The 22,900-nt window shown below is 42.2% G+C and overlaps 1 protein-coding gene across 1 annotated transcript in view; it reads right to left on the bottom strand.

The window, feature by feature from the left end:
• The window catches only part of LOC138739387 (aminopeptidase Q-like), a 212,545-nt gene extending 189,904 nt beyond the window's left edge, over window positions 1–22,641 (bottom strand). The window contains 1 exon segment of the mRNA XM_069891363.1: window positions 22,040–22,641. Within this exon segment, the coding sequence (XP_069747464.1) occupies window positions 22,040–22,641 (602 nt within the window).
• Between the last annotated feature and the right edge of the window lie 259 nt (window positions 22,642–22,900).

The following is a 22,900-nucleotide window of genomic DNA, read 5'->3' as shown; positions in this document are numbered from 1 at the left end:
TAGGATAAATACAATTAAGATGAATATCTTTCCGCATATACAATATTTGTTTCAGTCTATTCCGTATTTACTTGATAATATTTTTTTTTCGAGATTTGAATAAAATGGTTAGGGAGTTTTTATGGACAGGTAAATTTTCGAGAGTAGCTTTGAATAAATTGACTTGGAAATATGAGTTAGGGGGATTACGTTTACCACATTTTCAAAATTATTATGAAGCAGCCCAACAAATTTATTGGTTCATTGATGGATTTGGTACGACCTCCTAGTTGGGCCAAAATTGAGATGGCAAATATTTCTGAATTTGAAATACATCAGTTTTTGTTTAGATGGAATATAAATTTGTTACAACAATATGATGTGCCTATACTAAAACATTTAATGAAGTTGTGGATAAAGAAAAATAAAATGACAGACTCTAGGGGTAAATTATCAGCTTTGACTCCATTGTATAATAATCAACTTATTCCTTTTTCAAGACATAATCGAAGTTTATTGCATTGGAGATTTAAAGGTGTGAAAAATTTGGGAGATTGTTTTAAAGAGGGTAAATTTTTATCTTTTAATCAGATGAGGGAAGGTTTTGGTATTGATAAGAATTCTTTGTTTCTATATTATCGAATTCGATCTTTGGTAAGATGTATGTTTGGTAGAGATATGATTTTACCTGAAATGACTAAATTTGAGACTTTTCTTATGAAGGTACCAGAGAAGGGTTATATTTCATCTATGTATGAAATATTACAGGATAGTGTGGATAAAAAGGGCTGGGATAGATCTAAAAGTAAATGGGAAGCGGATACTGGTTTTATTTTTTCCGAAGATGATTGGTAGATATTTGTTATGATAGTGTAGCTAGATTGATAAATGCCCGTTATGCAATGATTAACTATAATTTTTTACATCAATTATATTTAACACCTGAAAAATTTAAAAAAATATGGTTTTCATGAATCAGACTTGTGTTTTAGATGTGGTGATACAGTTGGAACTTTTTTTCATGCCATTTGGTCATGTATATATATACAATCTTTTTGGAAGAAAATTCAATTGTTTTTAGAATATCTGTATAAGATTAAAATAGTTTTAAATCCAACAGTATTTTTATTGGGTAGTTTTCAACCTTTGAAAGGCTTGGGATTAGATAAGTTTCAGCTTGCTTTTGTATATTTAGCTTTATCCATAGCAAAAAAATGTATTCCTAGCACATGGAAAGATACAAATATGATTGTTATTAATAGATGGCATAATGAGATGAAATATTGTTTAATAATGGAAAAGATTACACATGTTTTGCATGAGGATTATAATTTTTTTATTAATAAGTTGTTATATTCAGAATATTTACATTTCAATTTACATTGATTAGATCTTAACATGTATATTTAATTTTTCTTTAGTATTTTTTCTTTTTTCTTTCTTTATGGCTCTCCTTAGGAGAGTTGGCTGAAGGGGGGGTTCTTTTCTTTTCTCTTTTTTTATATATATAAAAATAGCATTCATGTTTATGGTTAATTGTTGTATATGTTATAACATAATATAACATAACATAACAATGACTGTTTTTTGAATGAATAAATAAAGTTTAAAAAAAAACATTTATGAATTTCACCAGGCTTTGGTGCTTGAAAGGTAAATGGTTACCGCTCAGAAAAATTCTTGTCAGTTTTCAGAGAGAGATTTATTGCTCATTGTATACTCACAACTGATTCCTTCTCATCAGCCACTTCATTGTCTTGCCGAAGCAACTTGCTCTATCAGGGTTTTCCAGATGATAACCTCTTTCTTTTATATCACCTCAGAGTTCCTTTTAGTTTCCATTATTTCAAGTAAAATATTATACAGCCAGCCATCTCCTCTTGTATGGACCACAAGGGCTTTGACCAGGCTGAACTGAGAACTCACAGCCTTAAAAATGGGGTTTTCCACAAGCTTGCCAGCTTGACCTGTTCCAGTCCCAGCTGCTGCTGAACTGTAGAACTGCAGAACTGAATTCTCTCTCTCTGACAAAACCACATGACCCTCTTAGAACAGCCAACTGCACACAGACAGACTGCAGCTCCGGACCGAATCTTCCAAGTTTGTTCATCTATTGCTTTCCAAAACAATAATCCATTACACCACAGCATGTCCAATTAACACCTACTTGTGAAGTCCTTCTAAGCATCTTTCAAAGTTTGTGCAAAGGCACTTGGAACCTGAACTGTCTGACATGAGCAGAGCTCTGGCATTTTAAATGAGATCCGTTTTGAAGTGTTTGTATGTGACCTACACTAAAAAACCTGCCACAATTTATCTCCTTTAAAACATATCTAAATGCAATATAAAATATCACATAATCTGTCACACTTCCCCAGTCATCCCAGTCCCTTTGGTATAGTGTAAGCACTTTCATACAGTCATCAGGAAAACTTCCCTGAAGCTGGAGGAATTCTTGAATTGTGGCATGTCCCTTTAAGGGATTGTACAGGATTGTGGAAGCAAATTTTACATGTTAAAACATTATAGATTAGTTGGTAAAAGCACAGTTTGAAGAATATATTGCAAAGTATTAACTGCATATTATAATTGTGAAGATATTATGGTCAAGGAGGAGATTATACAAGGAAAAAGTGGAAAGATGAGATGTCAGCAATCTTTCAAAATTCCATGAGTAGAGCTCTGAAGCAACAGTTTATTTTTCTGGGATCTGGATGAGCTCATGCTGCAGGCTGAAGCAAAGGAGAAACATTTGGTGCGTATTGTGCTAAGAACAGTAGGGCAGTCTGCAACCTACTGTGAATGCCTCCAGTGTTGGAAAGGTGGGAACAGATTTATTCTGGCTATTGGAGACATCTGTTGGTCAGGTTACGGCAATCAAATGTGGGACTTAAAGCTATTTTACACAGCTCAGACAGACCTTGAATGTACCCCTGCAGCCCAAGAAGATCTGGCATCTTTGACACAAAGGAGTTACAACAGATACAATGTGATCAAGAAGTCATCTCTTGGTGAATTACTTTCTTGTCACAACTTCTCTTCTATGAGGTCCACTCCATGAATACCTGCTTCCTCCTTTAGACACCCATACCACTTCTGTTAATGTGGTGAAGAGGCTTTCATTTTGCAGGGCCTGCAGTTACCGTTTCAGTAAAGGTGAACAAGTTGACCCAATTTCTGCACAGTATGAAGACATGAACCTAGCCAGTCAGTATTGGCTCCCAAAGTATTAATATTTAGTTTGACAGTACTATGGTCTTTGCCATTCTACAGGCAGAATAATGCCCATACATCACACAAATATTACTCGGGTTTTAGATACATCTTTGCAGGCATAATCTGTGCTCAGCTAAATGCAAGGTTCAGTGTGAACCATTTGTCAGAACTAATTGCAAGGGGAACCACACACCAGGACAGATTACCCTCTACCAATTCCTGTGGGATAAAGCCCAGGAGCCCAATCAACTGCAACACTGTGAAAACCCAGAGGCCACCTGGAGACGATGACTGAACATTTGCTATGACAGGCAACAACAAACTCACCTCATTCCAAAAGAGAGTCCTTACACTTTTCCTCATATGAAACCACACCAAATTTCCTGAGAGTTGGTATACTCCATTCCACTGGTGGGAAGAGAACTATTTAGTCTGCCTCATTCTCACCCATCTGTTAGCCATTATTCCCTGAAAATAATTCTGCCGTCTGGTGTCCAGATTGAGAGAAGGAATATGAGGAGGACATTCACAGATGTCTTAAGTGACCACAGAACAGTTTAAGCAATCCTTTGAACCGCACACTGTTACAGAGTCCTCCCCCTTCAATAAACATTGAATCCACAACCAAATAGATTTCATATGCACCCACCCACAAAGCCCAAACATTGTGCAACATGTGTAATGATAAACTCATCATTATCACCATCAGATCCTGGAGGAAAACAGTTTGAGGCATCCCTTGCAAAATGATACAAAAGGAGGTGGTCTGCGAATGGGGGAAACCTATCCTCATTGACAGTGACCAAAGGGCTTGCTGCACCAGGGGAGTTTACTCAGTTTGAATAGATCACAAAATTAACTCGCAAGCTGCTGGTCACATTGACAATGGTCTGGGATCATTGAAGTGACTGAACCCTGTGGACATTCCTTGACTTCCCCACGCAATACCTCTGTGTCTTAGAGCCTTGACAGTGCCCACACTTCCTAAAATGAGTGTATCATCAAAGCCATAGAAGATTACAGCTAAGAAAAAGACCCCTTCATCCCTTCTAATTTGTGCAAAACCTTTTTTCTGCATAGTCCAACTGACCTGCACTCAGCCCATAGTCCTCCATACCTCTCCCATCCATGTACAAGTCCAAATTATTATTAAATGTTAAAATTTAACCAGCATTCACCACTTCAGCTGATGGCTCATTCCACTCTGTGTGAAAAACTTCCCCCTCATGTTGCCCTAAACTTTTCCCTTTCACCGTTAACCCACGTCCTCTGGTTTATATCTCATCTGTCCTCAGTGGAAAAAGCCAATCTATATTTACTCTATCAGATTTATTGTCAGAGTACATACATTTTATTTGAAAGTTTATTTAAAAATTTTCCATTCATGTAATCATAGTCAAATACAATATTCAAATATCAATATCAAGTCCATTATACATGTGGGATTTGATACCACATGTATAATGGACTCAAGTCCATATTTGAATATTGTATTTTGCTAAAATCCTAACCCTTCAACCTCTTTCCCCCAAGAAAAAAAGGGAGAGGAGAGGGGGGGAAAGAGAGAGTGGGGAGAGAGAGGAGGGGGAGAGAGAGGAGGGGGGGAGAGAGAGAGAGGGGGGAGAGAGAGAGGGGGAGAGAGAGAGGGGGGAAGAGAGAGAGGGGGAGGGAAGAGGGAGGGGGGCAAGGGAGGAGGGGGAGGGAGAGAAAGAAAGAATCTAAAGTGCGTGGATTGCGATAGGTTGTTTTTGGACAAGGATGTGAGCGCAGTCGAGATACATCGCCTTACTCTTCAAGTGGGGACGGGTACCATCCTAGGCACAAATTGGCCTGCAAGTGGTAGGTGAGAAGGTGGAAAAGGGCTTTCTTTATAAATAGGATGCCAAATTGTGATCTGGGAAAACAGGCAGCCACATACTAAAATAAATCATTTCTATTTGGAATAAAATTAACCAATATGTAGGAATCAAAGTGGGGCTGTCCCCAAAAACACCCCTGACTCTAAATAAATTAATACCATTGACGGTGGGTAACAAGATCCTGGATACTTTGCATCATAATGAGAACTGTTGCGAGCTGAAGCAGCTAATGTTGTTTGAACAACTTAGGAACAAGTATGATTTATCAAATAAGATGTTCCACTGAGACCTTCAGACAAGATCTTTTCTACAGGACAAATTAGGTCCAACTATGGCCCTACCAGCATGCAATGACATAAAGACCCTAATTCGAAGGGGGAACATACAGAAGTTCACCTCGGCAATACATTTTTTGATTCAAGCAGAAGGTCCTAAACCAGACCTTCACTAATCAAGGCAGAGTTGGGAGTTGGATTTAGGAATCGGTGCTGGTCCGACCTGTGTCAGACCAGCATGACAGTAATTATTAATGCACGATACAGGTTGGTACAGTACAATTTCCTACACCAGCTGTAACTGATGCTGCAAAAATTGAACACATCTAAATCAGAATGATCTGACCAATGCTTCAGATATGGCATTGCCACAAGAATACTTTGTGCACGCAACCTAGACATGTACCAAGGTGAGACCTTTTTAGGTGGAACTGGGCCAAGCCCTGTGGAAAAAAAACATAGGTAAGGAATTCCCACAGGACACTGAGCTGTTCCTGTTGGGAAACATAATGGACATAAAACTTACAATGAACCTGTCCAAATTTCAAATCCAATTCGTATTGATCTCATTGTCAGTGGCCAGAAAGTGCATAGCAGTTAGCTGGAAGTCCGACTCCTGCTTGAGCATTGCGTGCTGGAACGCAGAAATGCAAAGCCATGTTCCTCTGGAGAAAATCACTTACAACTTAAGGAAAAAACAAAACACTTTCTTGAAAATCTGGCAACCATACCTAAATTCCTCTGGAGCACAATCATAGTGTGGACCAGCATGTCTTGCTGCCCTGCCTTACCCGACTACCCCTCAATTGGTGGGGTGGGGGGGGGGGGTGTGGGGAGAGCTCATCCCATCCCAACCAGGAAAAAGTCAATAAAAAGAAAGCAGCCTGAACACTGGCCACCATGATGTGACAAACCCATAAACCCCTGATATATGTTTCATACCTTTGTTGTGAACATCCTGAATGTTGTGTGTAACTGTGGTTGGTTAAGTGTTGTGCTAAATGTGAAGGGGAAGGAAGTGGTCAGAAAAAGCGTGAACTTTACGGAATTGATCATTGTAAACTGTAATCAACGTTAATGTTGTCAACATTAATATCAATACGATGAATAACTGTTTGAGTTTAGTTTGGAAAATCACAAGTAAAATATTTTTTTAAAGTATGCATGAAGTGATGAATCTAAACAAACTGACTGTGCAATACAAAGAAAATCAATAAAGTGCACAAGTAAGAGTCCTTAAATGAGTCGCTGATTGAGTTTGTTGTTGAAGAGTCTGATGATAGAGAGGTAGCAGCTGTTCCTGAACCTGGTGGTGTGAGTCATGTGACACCTGTACCTCTTTCCTGATGGCAGCAGCGAGAACAGAGCGGGTGCTGGGTAGGGAGGGCCTTTGATAATTGTTGCTGCCCTCCGACTGCAGCGTTGCCTGTAGATGTACTCAATAGTGGGCAGGGGTTTTCCTGGGCTGCGTCCACTACCTTTTGGAGGGCTTTGCGCTCAGTGGCATTGGTGTTCCCATACCAGACCATGATGCAGCCAATCAACACACTTTCTGCCACACCTTTGTAGAAATTTGCCAGGGTTTCAGTTGTCTTACTAAACCTCCGCAAAACTCCTGAGGAAGTCGAGGCACTGATGTGCTTTCTTCACGATGCTATTAGTGTGTTGTATCCCCCTCATAATTTTAAATGCCTTCATCAATGCACCAAGGAATAAAGTCCTAACCTGTTTAACCTTACCCTATAACTCAATTCCTCAAGTCCCAGCAACATACTAGTAAATCTTACCTGCACTTTATCTTATTGATATATTTCTTGTAGTAAGGTGACCAAATCTACACTCAATAATCCAAATTTGGCCTCACAATGTCTTATACAACTTTTACCTCCTAACTTCTATATACAATAATTTACGAAGGCCAATATGCCAAAAGCCCCCTTTACAATCCTATCAATCTGTAATGCCACTTTCAGGGAGTTATGTATCTGTATTCCCAGGTCACTCCTCAGTGCCCTACCATTTACCGTGCATATCTTTTCTTGGTTTGTCCTTCCAAAATTCAACATCAAACTTGCCATTTTTTCCACCTATTTTACCAGCTGGTCCAGATCCCTCTGCAAGCTTTGAAAATCTCCTTCATTCTCCACAACTCCTCCAATCTTAGTGTCATCTGCAAACTTGCTGATTCAATTTACCGCATTATCATCCAGATCATTGATATAGATGACAAGCAACAATAGTCCTAGCACCGATCCCTGAGGCACTCCATTAGTTACAGGCCTCCAATCTGAGAAGCAATCATCCACTACTACTTTCTGGTTTCTCCCGTCCAGCCATTGTCAAATCCAGTTCACTACTTCACCATGAATACCAAGCATCTGAACATTGCTGACTAACCTCTCATGAGGGGCCTTGTCAAAAGCCTTACTAATTAATGTCCATATAGACAACATCCACAGCCTTTATTTCATTATCATTCCTTCGAAAAACTCTGTAAGATTGGTTAAACATAACCTACCAAGCACAAAGCCATGTTAACTATTCCTAATCAGTCCCTGACTATCCAAATACTGATCTCTTAGTACAATAATTCACCTACTACTGATGTCAGGCAGTCTAACCTATAAATTCCAGGATTACTTTTGGAGCCTTTCTTAAACAAAGGAAGAACGTGAGCTACCCTCCAATCCTCCGGCACTACTCCAGTGGCCAAGGACATTTTAAATATTTCTGCCAGAGCCCCTGCAATTTTTACACTAGCCTCCCTCAAGGTCTGAGGGAATATCTTGTCAGGTCCTTGTTTGCTTTAAGACAGCAAATACCTCCTCCTCTTTTATCTGTATAGGTTCCAAGACCTCATTGCTTGTTTTACTGCCCATGACTCTGTGCCAGTTTCCCGACTGATTTTTAAAAAATTAAGATCTCCCTCATCTCTTTTGGCTCCACAAATAGCTGACGATTCTGATTTTTTAGGGGACCAATTATATCCCTTACTATCCTTTTTCTCTCAATATACCTATAGAAACTTTTTGGAATTTCCTTCATATGGTCTGCCAAAGCAACCTCACGTCTTCTTTTAGCCTTCCTAATTTCTTTCTTGAGGTTTTTCTTACCTCATTTGTTCCACGTTGCCTATAACTGCTGTATACTTCTCTCTTCTTCCGAACTAGATCCCCAATAGCCCTCGAAAACCAAGGTTCCCTTTGCCTGCTGACTTTGCCTTTAATTCTGACAGGAACATACAAACTCTGTACTCTCAAAATTTCACCTTTGAAGTCCTCCCCTTGCCTCGCACATCCTTGTCCAAAAACGGCCTATCCCAATTCACACATTTTAGAGTCTTTCTTATTTCCTAAGAATTGGCCTTTTTCCAATTTAGAATCTCAACCCAAGGTCCAGACCTATCCTTCTCCATAATTAACTTGAAACTAATGGTAGACTGAGATTTTTCAGGACTGGTCAGTACATGGAAGGGAGAGCGCCTAGGAATACCAGGTGCTGTAGGTTTCCATGAGGGGCACTGGACAAAGTAGTGATTCTCTGTCTGCCTCATGGTAGACAAAAGTCAAAGAATTTCATATATATTACATTCTAAATGTAGTATTACATGACAATAATGGAACCTTTACTTATTATGATCATTGAACCCAAAATGTTTCCCTACACATACTTCTGTCACCTGTCCTGTCTCATTCCATAATAGGAGATCCAATATTGCACACTCTCAAATTAGTACCTCAATATGTTGATTTAGAAAACTCTCTTGAATACATTTGACAAATTCCAGCCCTTTTACAGTATGGGAGACCCAGTCAATATGCGGAAAATTAAAATCTCCTACCATTACAAGCTTATGTTTTTGCAGCTGTCCGCTATCTCTCTACAGATTTGCTCCTTCAGTTCTTGTTGACCCCATGAGGGTGGTCTTACCTTTCTTGTTCCTCAGCTCCACCCTTATAGCCTCAGTAGACAAGCCCTCTGGTCTGTCCTGCTTGAGCACAGCTGTTTAGCTTCCCTGATGAGCAATGTAATTCTTCCCCCTTTCATCCCCCCTGTTTTATCACATCTGAAGCAACAGAAGCTCAGAATATTGAGCTGACAGTCCTGCTCCTCTTGCAACCAAGTTTCACTAATGGCCATAATGTCATAATTCCACATTCCAATCCATGCTCTAAGCTTGTCTGCCTTTTCTACAATACTCCTTGCATTGAAATAGATGCACCTGAGAACTCTTCCACCATGTACAACCCGTTGTCTTCTAACGGTGCATGCAATTTTAACATCAACTTTTCCCTCCTCCACTCCTCTATCTGCTCTGGCACTCTCATTCCCATCTCCCTGCAAATTTGTTTAAACCCACTGGAGCAACACTAGCAAACCTTCCAGCAAGGATATTAGTCCCGTTCCAGTTCAGATGCAAACCATCCCTACAGAAAAGGTCTCACCTTCCATGGTCACGTGTTAAGATTCATTATCTCCCATTTCTAACATCACTAGCACGTGTCATGGGAAGCAATTCTGAGATCACAACCCTGGAAGTCCTGTCCTTCAACCTAGCCCCTACCTCCCTGAACTCTCCTTGCACAACCTCTTCACCCTTCCTAGCCACATCATTGGTCCCTACATGGACCATGATATCTGGCTGCTCACTCTACTTGAGAATGCCATGAACTTGATTTGAGATATCTTGGACCCCAGCACCAGGGAGGCAACATAACATCTGGGATACTCAATCTCTTCCACAGAACCACTTATTTGTTCCCCTAAATATGGAAACCCCTATCACTACAGCTCATCTCTTCTCCCTTCCCTTCTTAGCCACAGGACCGGTCTCCGTGCCAGAGACCTAATTGCTGTGATCTTCCCCCTCCTGGATGATAAGAATACCCACCCTTCAATCTTAACCCATCAACCAGAAACATTAAATCAGATTCTCTTCCCACAGATGTTGCCTAAACTGTTATTACAGCATGTCCTGTTTTTATTTTTGATATGTTGTAATGGTAGTTTTATTCTTTCCTTTTACCCCACACTACGATGACCAGATATGATAACTGTTTATTTATTTTTAGATTGTACCACTTCCTCTTTTGAGAGATGCATTTTTCCACGTCTGACCCAAGTTGACAGATATGGAGGAGAGTCTATTTTGTATCCAGAATCTATGGGCACTCTAGACATGCTCAAAACTAAATAATTAGCAAAACAAGGAGGTCAATTGGCTGGCCCAGATTCCATAGTTCCCTTTATCAACTAAGCATTTCTACTTACCCTGACACAGAAAGTACAAGGTCTTAGCAGATTAGGCAGCCCCTCTCCCCATCTCTTCCTCTGTCCCCCTCTCTCCCCATTTCCTCCCTCCAACCCTCTCTTCCCTCTGCCTCCTCTATCCTCCTTCTCCCCCTCTCCCCACTACTTCATCTGCCCCACTCTCCCCTGCTCCTCACTCCATCCCACTTTCCCCACTCCACTCTCCCCATCTTCCCACGCCTCTCTCTCCCCATCTCTCCTGCCCCTCTCTTCCCCTGCTCCTCTCTCCCCCCTGCCCCCTCTCTCCCCAAAGTCTTCCCTGCCCCCTCTCCCCACCCCCTCTCTCCCCGCCACCCTCTCCACATCTCCTCCCTCTCTTCCCTCTGCCCCCTCTCCTCCCTCTGCCCCTCTCCTCTCTCTGCCCCCTCTCCTCCCTCTGCCCCCTCTCCTCCCTCTGCCCCCTCTCCTCCCTCTGCCCCCTCTGCCCCTCTCCTCCCTCTGCCCCCCTCTCCCTCATCTCCTCCCCTCTCCCTCATCTCCTCCCCTCTCCCATCTGGTCCTAATATTTTTACCTCTGGTTTCAAGTTCTCCATGGCCTCTACCTGAATCTTTAACCTTGGGTCCAACATTCTTGTTGGCTTATCCTGCCAATCTCAGAGCTGAGCTTGCATATCTCCCTAACCAATGCAGTTAATTTTCAATCTGCGAACTGGTTATTTGAAAATCCCTTTGTCTTGGCATCTGGTTCACTGGGACCCCTGAAGAATGTATTAAATAGCATCCAAAATAAAATGAATTATAGATGTTTTTGGCTATTAACGGGAATAAGATCCATTAGACTGGAAAACCAAATCAAATACCGTACCACCAAATTCCTGAGCTTATTGGGATTATTGCAACTTTATTACACTTTAGTTCCCTGGTGGGTCTCTTGGTATCCCAAATTTATTTTTTCATTCTGAATTTTTGAACATGTGCCAATCTTTTTAAAGGTTAATTCACAAGACTTACATTTCCCTTTTACTATGGTGACCTTCCCCCACCACTGAAGGTGGTTAAAGTTCCTTCCACCACTGCTTAAAATTCTTCATCTCACAACCCCACTGCAACACAAGAAAAACTGTGAATAATCCATGATATGTTACCATCGTGTTTCACATTTTTATCAGCCAAGTTTTTCACGAGGTATTTGGATTTGAAAGTAATTCACCTTGGACCTGACACACAAATAATGTTCAAGTGTTCCCTACTCACCTGAAATTTTTCAATTTTCTGTCATTATAATCAAAATAATTTGAAGAGAACAGAGGCAATTTCTTTTGGCTAACAAAAGATAATTGGAGAGGCTTTAAGACAGAATAATTTGCAGTACCGTGGAGAGAGAGTGGAGGAATAGGCTTGTCAAATTTGTTTATCGTCATCAACTTGATTTGCTCTACTTCATCATTTAAACAAAGGCATTCCAACCTGGACCCAAACCAGAGAAACAAAGGATGTGAGCAATACATCGTTAGTCCAGAATGTACACACACTTCACCAGCAGCGCACCAGAGAAAAACAATATGGTGCTCTTCAGAGGCAAGCTGCTGGCTTTTGCTAGTCTGTGCCTTGCCACTGAAGTCAGAGGCAGAATATAATCATACTGAGCCAAGAAGCTGGATGCCATTCAGATTTAGCCCAGCCATACTGATCTCAACAACACATTTATTGAAGTAGAGTCATTGAATTCGATATCACTTAAACATGTTAAGAAAACAACAAAGTTAATTTTTTTGAATGGTTTTTAATTTTTTTAAAAAAATGTCCATGAACTATGAAAAAGGCATTAGAGAGGGTCAAGGGTGGCATGTCAGGATCTGTCTGTAGAGATCTAGTCATTGCTTTTCCACGTTTTGTGACATAAGTGATGAAGCACGGTAACAGGCTCTTTTGGCTCACAAACCCTCCTACCAAATAAATCTATATGGCCAATCAATCTACAAATGCCATAGGTCTTTGGAACATGGGAGGACCCAGAGGAGATCCTCGTGGTCAGGGGCAGAATGTACAATCTCCTTACAGACAGCATGGGATTTTAACCCAGGTTGCTGGCACTATAATAGCATTGTGCTAGATGCTATGCTAACCTTGCTAACCTGTGTAGCCCCAGGAACCATGGAAGTAAGAGGTTGGGTTGAGCACAATCCTTTTTTTTTGTTTGAATAAAGGCCTTTTCCTATCACAACACATGATTATTTTGCAGTCAAATCTGCATTCTTATTCCTTCTAGAACTCAATTCCTACTCCCTTACACACCTATACAAGCATGCAAGTTCCCACAAACATTATAGACACAATTATGGTTACCATAGAGAGCTGATCATGTCATGATACAATTGCACTCATGTCCAAAAGGAAAAGGGGCTTTAAATTAATTTATAAATCAAACTCTGAGCATCGGCCTTTGACAGAGTAGAATGGAATTATTTATTCAAAGTATTGCAAAAATTCAGTTTACCAGAGAAGTATATTAATTGGATTAAAGCATTATATAAGGGGCCATTGGCGAAAGTGACAGTAAATGGATATATATCAAAGCAATTTAACTTAAGCAGATCAACAAGGCAGGGATGTCCACTATCACCCTTATTGTTCGCGTTAGCTATAGAACCACTAGCAGAATTGATAAGAACAGAAAATAACATAAAAGGGATAAAAATAAAAGACAAGGAATATAAAATCAGTTTATTTGCGGATGATGTTATAGTATCTTAACAGAACCAGAAATATCAATAAAAGAATTATATAAGAAAATGAAGGAATATGGAGAAGTGTCGGGTTACAAGATTAACGTAAATAAAAGTGAAGCAATACCAATGAATAATGCGGATTTCTCAAAATTTAAGAAGGAATCACCATTCAGATGGCAAATGCAAGCAATAAGATACCTAGGTATACAAATAAATAAAAATCTCGGCCATCTATATAAACTCAATTATTACCCACGAATGAAAAAATTACAGGGCGATTTAGAGCATTGGAAAGATTTACCATCAACACTAATAGGAAGGATAAACTGTATTAAAATGAACATTTTCCCAAGGATATTATACCTATTTCAGGTATTGCCAATACACTTGACAGAGAAATTCTTCAAGGAGTTAAAGAAAATAATAAGGAAATTTTTATGGAAAGGGGGGAAACCGAGGATAGCACTAGATAAATTAACAGAAAGGTATAAACAAGGAGGCTTACAACTGCCAAACTTTAAAAATTTTTATAGAGCCACACAATTAAGATACCTATCAGATTTTTACCAAACAAGGGAAAAGCCAGATTGGACTAGATTAGAACTAGATAAAATAGGGGAAAAGATACCTGAACACATATTATATAAGTGGGATGAAAAATTGGTACAAAGTAGGAGTTCTCCAGTATTACATCATCTGCTCAATATTTGGAAGAAGATTCATGTAGAAAGGAATAAAACAAATTACCAATTACCAAAACTAATATTGACGCAAAATCAGTTACTCACTTTTACAATAGATAACCTTTCCTTTAGAGAATGGGAGAAAAAAGGGATCAAAAGAATAGAAAATTGTTTTTCAGGAAATAGATTATTATCCTTTGAACAAATGAAAGATAAATACAATATAACTCAAGATACAGTGTTGGCATATTACCAATTGAGATCCTACTTGAAGGACAAATTAGGAAGCAGTCTGAGGTTACCAGAAGGAAGTAACTTTGAATATGTGATTACAGATACAATGATAATCAAAAGATTTATAACAAATATGTATATTAAACTGCAAGAAAAGGAGAATGAGGAAACAAATGGTAAAACTAAACAAAAATGGGAACAAGATTTAAATATAAAGATTAAAAAAGGAAACATGGGAGAAGTTATGTTCTGGAACGATGAGAAATACAATAAATACGAGGTTACGTATGATACAATATAACTGGATACACAGGCTATACATTACACCTCAAAAGTTAAATAAATGGGACCCAACAGTATCTGATAGATGTTTTCGTTGTAAAAAAGAAATGGGAACAACAATTCATGCAATCTGGACATGTGAGAAAGTAGAAAAATTTTGGGAAGATCTAAACTAGATATTAAATAAAATTACAAAAAACAATATACCAAAAAACCCAGAGATCTTCCTCCTAAGTAACGTAAAAAACAAAGAATTTGGAATTGATTTGGATGGTGCACAAAAAAAGATTTGTTAAGATAGCTCTAGCCGTAGCAAAAAAATGTATTATGTCAACCTGGAAATTGGAAGATAATTTGAAAATACAACAATGGTATATAGAAATAAATAAATGTATCCCATTAGAAAAAATAACATATAGTTTAAGAAATAATATTGAAATATTTGAACAAATATGGGAGCCTTACATGAAACACAATAGAGAAAACCTCCCGGGGACATTCACTACCTAAATTAACAAAAGGAGAAGGAAATGAAAAGAATTGACTCAGTGGAATTTCTTGTTTAATTTTATTGAATGACAACATTGTTTGACTGGTTTAATGTATCTTAGATTTTGTACTTTAAATGGATGGGGGGGAGGTAGGGAGGGTGGGATGGGAGGAGGGAGGGGGGGGAGAAAATGACACTATATATTTGAAAAGGAAAATGTATGTATCATGGTCAATGTGGTTTATGGTGTGAAAAATAAAAAAATTTAAAAAAATTCTGAGCATCAATGAAATTTTAAAATTCATTGGCTATAATAGACATTGAATTCTTTATCCTGTTAACCCAAAGATTTAATGTAAATTTAGTAACTGAACATAACCCTAAGTGTTGGTTGGAAACTTTAGAAATCATTCAAATATAATTTTCATTAAAAATGCAGCATGCCTCTCTCGTCAATTATTGAAGCTTATACTATGACAACTTCTAGAACCAGGCAAGATGCTGCTGACACGTTTTTTTCCATCTGCAGCGTACAAAAACAAATGATGTGGCAGTGAAATTAGGCTGTTAGGCCCATTGGGTCTGCCGCACCATTCCATAAAGGTTGATTTACTATTGTTTTCAATCTCATTCTTCTGCCTTCTCCCCTAACCCTTGATTCCCATCCTCATCAAGAATCTGTCTAATTCGGTCTTGCATATACCCAAATGACTTAGCATCCACAGTCATCTGCGACAACAAATTCAATAGATTCACCACCCCCTGGGTAAAGAAATTCCTCCTCCTCCTCCTCTCTGACCCAAAGGGACATTTTTGATTTATGAGGTTGTACCCTCTGGGCCTAGACTCCCCTACCATAGCAAACTATCTATCCACATCCCCTTTAAGTATTCAATAGGTTTCAGTGAGATTCATCCTCTTTCTTCTAAATGTCAGCAAGTACAATCCCAGAGCCATCAAACACTCCTCATATTATAAGGCCAAAATTAAATTTAAATATTTCTCAAATTGAATTTGTGTTAATTGCTTTAGTATTTGCTAAGAAATGTATAGCAATATCATGGAAGTCAGAAATAGATTTAGGCATGGAAAGATGGCATGCAAAACTTTGTAGTTGTACAATTAGAAAATTTGTGAGGTAAATATATTTTTTGGAAAATATGGAACCCATATTTACAACATTTTGGTTTGCAAATACGATTGACTCTCTGAAGACCTCATTTCTTAGTAACCTCCAATATATTTTTCTGTATAAATCTTTTATTTCTTGGCATTCTCTAGTTTTTTTTCCTTTTTTAGGGTTGGGAAGGTGAGTTGAGGGGGATGGGAGTATATTATCACGTAATATTTTAAAAATATAGTTTACAATTGAATGTAATATAATTGTATTGTGGTTTAAAATTTAATAATAAAGTATTCAAAGAAAAACACTCCTCATATGATAACCCTTTATATCAAGGGATCATTTTCTTGAACCTCCTCTGGATACTCTCTAATGCCAACACATCCTTCCATAGATAAGGAGCCAAAAACTTCACAGCACTCCAAATGCAGTCTAACCACTGCTTTATAAAGCATCCCTGCTTTTATATTTTTATCTTCTATCCCTCTCACAATGAATACTAGGATCACATTTGCTTTTATTTCCACCAAATCTATGAGCAAGATTTGAGGCGAGGAACCCACAGAGGTTTTGAAAACTGCTGTCGGGTGACTCGCCCTGGGCTGCGGGCTTTTGATAACTACTGTCGGGTGACTCGCCCTGGGCTGCGGGCTTTTGATAACTGCTGTCGGGTGACTCGACCTGGGCTGCGGGCTTTTGATAACTGCTGTCGGGTGACTCGCCCTGGGCTGCGGGCTTTTGAAAACTGCTGTCGGGTGACTCGCCCTGGGCTGCAGACTGATGGAGACTGGCTCAAAACTGGCTGAAGGGGTACCAGTATCAGAACCAGGATGCGAGGGGGTGTCAAAAGCACTGAAGGGTTCCTGACTGTGTCGGAGGTTCAGATCTGGAGCTTGGGCTGCCAATAGTTTGGCCTGGACTCTGTGTGGCTGAGGAGGTGAATCTATGGACACTTGGTGGGAGTACTCTTTTTTGTTTCTCTTTCTCTGACTGTAGGAGGCACTTCAGGCAATTTCTGCTGATGGAGAATCTGTCTGCCTTACAGCAGGCAAAAGCAATTTCATGTAACATGACACTGTTGGACCCCAGCGCACATCGAGAACGGCACGCAATGCGGCAACATCAGAGGGATCTACAAAGCTCTAGGTCCAGTACCTAAGAAAACCGCTCCACTCTGCACTCTCGACAGGAGTCTCCTCACGGACCTTGACTGCTGGGGAACCACTGGTCAAGGGGTGCCCATGGAGACATCGCACAGGACGGTATTGTCACCAAGAGGAGTCGGCAGGTCCTGAAACCGCAGGCCTGTGATGGCTGTCCTGAAGGTCTACCTCTCTTTGTCGGACTTCTGGTCCCAGGCAAGCTGGTCATAGTCTAACCCGGGTGTCAGTGAGCAAATGGCTGGTCAGGAAAATGCGTCGGCGACCATGTTGTCTTTCCCCGCCTTGTGCCAAATGTCGGTGGTGAACTCTGACACAAAGGACAGGTGACAATGTTGGCGGGCCGACCAGTGATCTCTACCCATAGCGAGCGCCTGAGTGAGTGGTTTGTGGTCGGTAAAAATGGTGAAAGGCCTCCCCTCCAAGAAATAGCAAAAATGACGCACAGCGAGGTACATGCCCAGCAACTCACGGTCGAAAGCACTCTGGCAGACGAAGAAGTCAGCTGATGAATGCCAGTGGTTTCCACTATCCATTAACGTACTGCTCCAGGACAGCACCGCTGGCGGTGGCAGAGGCATCGATGGAGAGCACCATATGAAGGTCGGTGCACAGGTGGATGAGCAGGGTAGACTTCGCAAGGGCATCTTTCATGGCCTTGAATGCTCTGCTGGGATTCGAATGTCCAGGTAAGTGTCTTGTCCTTGGCTGCGATGAGGACGAAGAGCGGCTGCATGATGTGTGCAGCGCCTGGAATAAATTGGTTGTAGAAGTTGACAATACCCACGAACTCTTGTAGCCCCTTTGAGGTTGTCCAGGCGCGGGAACTCCCTGATTGCTCCTGCAGATGTGAGAACTCTTCTTTTGCTATCTGGAGCTTACCCGGCAGGAGCTGGCATGCCTTGGCATGGACTGACAGTCCTTGGGTGAGGATATGATGAAACACCCCGTGGCGTGGTGAGGCAGCAGAGAACTGCGGCTTGAGGAGTGACGGGAACTCGTCCTTGGGTGTGCTGACCATGGCCATCTTCGCCTGCTTTGTGCAGGAGCCATTGAGACAAATGGATTGGAAGGTACGGACATTGACAAGTCACCTACTTCGGGGGTCAACAAGGAGCCTGTGGGTGAGGAGGAAGTTGACACCCAGGATGGAGGTTTGGAGAGACGAAACGGTGAACCTCCACGTGAACTTCCGCTGGCCGAGCTGCAAGTTGACAGTCTTGGTATCATTCGTTCGGATCGCTGTCGAGTTGGCTGCATGGAGTGGAGGTCCTCGAGGCCAGATCCGGGACTCGATGGCTGTGGCCAGGATGACGCTGATCTGGGCCCTGGTGTCGACAAGGAAGCAGGAAGAGAAGGCTGTGCTCTTGGCTAGCCGCCACAGCCATTAACTGCGGCGGCCTGGTCATTTCCCTGGAACGAGCAGGGCTGATGGCACTTCCAAGCCTTAGCTCCCCAGCGCTGGTGGAAGAAGCAGAGGCCTGAAGTGGATGGCTTGCTTCTGTCTATGCTCTTTGAGGCCCCTGCAGGAGCCGAGTGTTCCTTCGCAGCACTAGAGGAAGGCTTGGTATGGTCATGCCTGGGGTTCGTAACCAGTTGGACTGCTGAGCCCTCCGGGAATCATTCAAGCCATAGCCCCTGAGCTTTTTGAGCGACCTTCCTGGGATCGTCAAAGCTCTCCTGGGACAGTAATGGCTGGATGTCTTCGGGCATGTGGTCGAGGAAGATGCGCTCAAAGAGTGGGCAGGCAGTGTGATCGCCTATGAGCACGAGCATCTCATCCATCAACGCGATTGGAGTTCTCTCCCAAGGCGTCAAGGTGAAGCATCTGAGCGGTATGCTGGCACCTGGAGAGGCCCAGGGAGCCGGTGAGCACCTGCTTGATGGTCCCATACTTGTCTTCCGCATATGGGTGCTGGATGAGGTGCAGCACTCGTTTGGTGGTGGCCTGGTCCAGGGCGGCGACCACATGATAAAACTTGGTCGTATCTGATGAAATCTGGCAGAGGTGAAACGGAGCCTCTGCATCGCTGAACCAGGTCTCAGGCTCCTGTACCCAGAAGTCAGGAAGCTTGATGGCTATAGCATTGATCGAGGAGTCGTTCATATCAGGTTCAAAGGTGCTTGAACCTGTTGGGGTCACCAATATAGTGACGGCTACTTTGCTTACTGAATAACTCCACCACCAAATGGGTTGAGTTCAGTGAGCAAAACTGATTTATTGAGGTCTGCCTGGCTGTTCTTATTCTCCCAGCCCGGACCTGGCTGAGAACCGTGCCGTGGGTCTGGACGTCATCAGGGCGTCACGTGGGCCACAGAGCGCGGGCTTCCAACCCTGGTGCCAAGGTCGGGAAGAAACCCCCGATGGCGCCAATTTGGCCAGCTGCCCCGCCTGCCTAATGGCGTGCCGCTACAATACCATCGATACATTGGTGAGAATAGTCAAACAGGGTTGACCCTTATTTGTGTTTACTCGCTACCAGCAACAATCCTCATCTGGGAAATAAGCCCTTCAGGGCTCTGGCAGCTTGATCAGTGGTGATGTTAAGACACTCTTAGAGATGGGCAACGAAAATGCCCTCCACACCCTTGCTACTTTGTCCTCACAAAGATCCAATTATTTAAGGAAGTACATTTGATGGTAATCAGGAAGTGGAAACTTGTCATACATCCTAATAAATGTTACAAGCGGAGGTAAAGGAAAATAAGGACCGCCATCTTTCTCAGTTATAGTACTTTACACAAGACAAATTCTGCAAGAGCAAAAAGATATGTATGTATGTAATGGATAGCTGAATACTGAATGGGAGAAAGGGAAAAAACAAATCAATGAAGCCACATTATTCATAACTATAAACCATCCATCATTACTCAAATGTGTTCTTCTGTTCCAATGGAAAGCCAAAGTACGTTCAACTCTCTGGGATGTTCTCCCATATGATCCATGATCCAAATCCATACATTTGGCTTTCCTCCACATTCCTCTAAACCTTGGGTCAAATATCTACTCAAAGCGAGGCTTCACTTTGCACCAATTGCTGTTAACAAAATGCAATTCTAAATTTCCTCTCCCTATGTTTGTTTTTCCCTACCTTATTCCTGAAAAAAACATTAGCTCTTGTTTTCACACTAAGCCCTATTCCCAGATTTCCTGACTAGCAGAAATAATAATTACTATCCTATTCCCCAGATTTTCTCTGCAGTGTTTAATGTTGTTAACTTCTCAGCAAATGGAATGACTCTCTTAGGAGTAAGAAGCAAAATTAACATTTAAGGTTTTCAGACAGCAGGCATGTAATGGCGAAATTTGCCCTTACACGGGCAGTCTAAAGATGAAAGTGGAGGAAGTTTTAGACAATCCCTGCATCGCAATTGATGTGGCAGGACCCCTACTTCACACATCAGGGGAAGTCCGCAGTCTAAATCACACCACAACACTCATGTCATGAATTCGACGTCCAACTGATGACTCCAAGTAAAAGCACCAGGACTAACGCACACAGGAACTTAAGGGGTGCAGTGCTGTCTTTAAAAAAAAACACTATAGCCGATACAAATTCCATTCATCCTCTTGTGCACACATCTTTTCATTTAGTTACCTGTCCCGTCATCACCACATTTTTATTTGCCCACTTCCGTGCATAAACATTCTTCCCTTTTCTTATCCTAGGTTCAGATTTTTTTTTCTCAAGAGAACCTTAAAAATGGTGCTAAAGTTGGTCAGGAACAGAGAACCAACTCCTTGGAAGTGAGCCCATGCAATTGTCAGACGATTGTACTGACTAATCTGGATCTTCAGACCTCCAGCCAGTGAGTTGCAGGATATCTTTGGGTGGATTGCTAGCACCCATGTTTGGCCGAGCACGAACTTAAAAGGCACAAGGTCAAATTTTCAAAACAAATTTGAGAGTCGACTTGGGCGAAGAAAATATTAAATGAACATCAAAATTGCACATTCTTAGAATGATTAAGGTTAAAAGAAAAACGACGTGTGGCGTCTGCACTGAGGAAATCCGGGGTCAGTCATGAAATCGAGATGTGAAAAAGTCGGGGACGTTTTGAGACATCTTTCACCAAAACCACGAAATAGTTTCCCCAAGGGACGGTGCGCAGACGAACGCCTTCGTTTCGCCGTTCGCGTCTCTTTTTGCCCGATTCAGATCAGTATTTTCCAAACGGCAGAGTGGAACCCGGGGATCAAATGTTGGGGTTTGCTTTTAAACTCCTCGATAAAATTCCCATGTGCTTCCTTCGATATTTTGTTCCCTAAAAGCAGCTTCATTCAAGGGGCATTTTATGGGTCAGTCCCAAACGAGATCGTTTCAATTCAAACTAACAACTCAAGACCAACGAACCCTCCCAAATGCCCTTACCAGCCAGACTGAATACAAGGTTTTCTTTTCAACAACCGTTCGGATTCTTCCTGGCGGGTGTTTTAGTCTCGACCGGGATAAGCATTTCAGAGATTTTGCACGAATTTAGAAGATCGGGATTGAGCTAGCCTACCGTAACAAATTTACCGGAACACCATCAATTCGTGGCAATTAAAAAAAAACAAGTTCATTTGGGGAATATATGCATTCAACCCTGCTTTATTAGAAGGGCAGCGGCGCTGGGACATCTCTCACCCCAGTTATCAGTGAAGAGTCGGGAGACCAGCCGCCAGATAAGGAGGGAAATCTGGGATGCAGAAGCATTCGAAGGGGCTGTGCCGGCCGGGGAGTGCCCTGAACTCTCCTTCGTTTTCGAACCCACTTACTTGTTGATGCCCCATTCCTGGTAGTAGACGACGAAAAGCCCCGTCAATTTCTCCTCCAGTTGCCCGCTACAGTTGGCCTGGATGATGTAGTCCTGCCCTGGTACCAGGGTGTCGTTCAGTTCAATCACCAGGTAGTCGTTTTGAACTTCGAGCCAAGTGTCGCGGATGGCCGGAGAAGAGCGAGGCTCAGTGCCGCCGGCGCGGACCGCCAGCCCGCTGTAACGGAGCTGCTGGCTGTGAAGCAGGACGATGCCCGTCTCCTCCTCGCATCTCACCGTCACGTTAACCTGGCCCCAAAACTCACCGAGTTGCTTTTGCCCGGGAACCAGGCGCGGCCATAACTCCAACTGGTAATGGATGGGAATGAGACTGTTTGGCAAACGGGAGTTGTTCCACGGACCCCGCCGGCCGGGTGCAAGCGGCTCCCAGTCTGTGCTGGGAGCCCCCCAGCTCATCGAGAAGTCATGGGCTCTCTCAGCTCTCAGTTTCCCATAAAGGATGGCCAGGACCGTCAAGCCCAGCAGTAAAAGCACGATGAGGAGTCCGAAGAACGCCGCCGCCTTCCTGCTGAGGTAGAAGCCAGAATTCGACTTGCGTCTCATGTCGGGGCAGGGTCCTCCGGGGGGTCCCTGGCCGGGGTCTGGTGAGGGACTCAGACGGGCTGGAGAAACTCAGCAGGTCACGCGGAAAGCAAGAGGCAGCCGACGTTCCGAGACGAGCCCTTCCTCGGGAAGATCGACTTTCAGACCGACGCCTGAACCAAACGTTAGAGGTGGGAGGAGGAGGGGCGCAGGCAAACAGGTAAGAAGTGGGCGCAGGTGGGAGGGCGAAGGGAAAGTGGCCGAGAAGTGATTGGGGAAG

This window comes from Narcine bancroftii, chromosome 1, assembly GCF_036971445.1.
Source record: "Narcine bancroftii isolate sNarBan1 chromosome 1, sNarBan1.hap1, whole genome shotgun sequence".
NCBI lineage: Eukaryota > Metazoa > Chordata > Chondrichthyes > Torpediniformes > Narcinidae > Narcine > Narcine bancroftii.
Note: the sequence above shows the minus strand (reverse complement) of the source record. Positions and strands in the feature narration are given on the sequence as shown.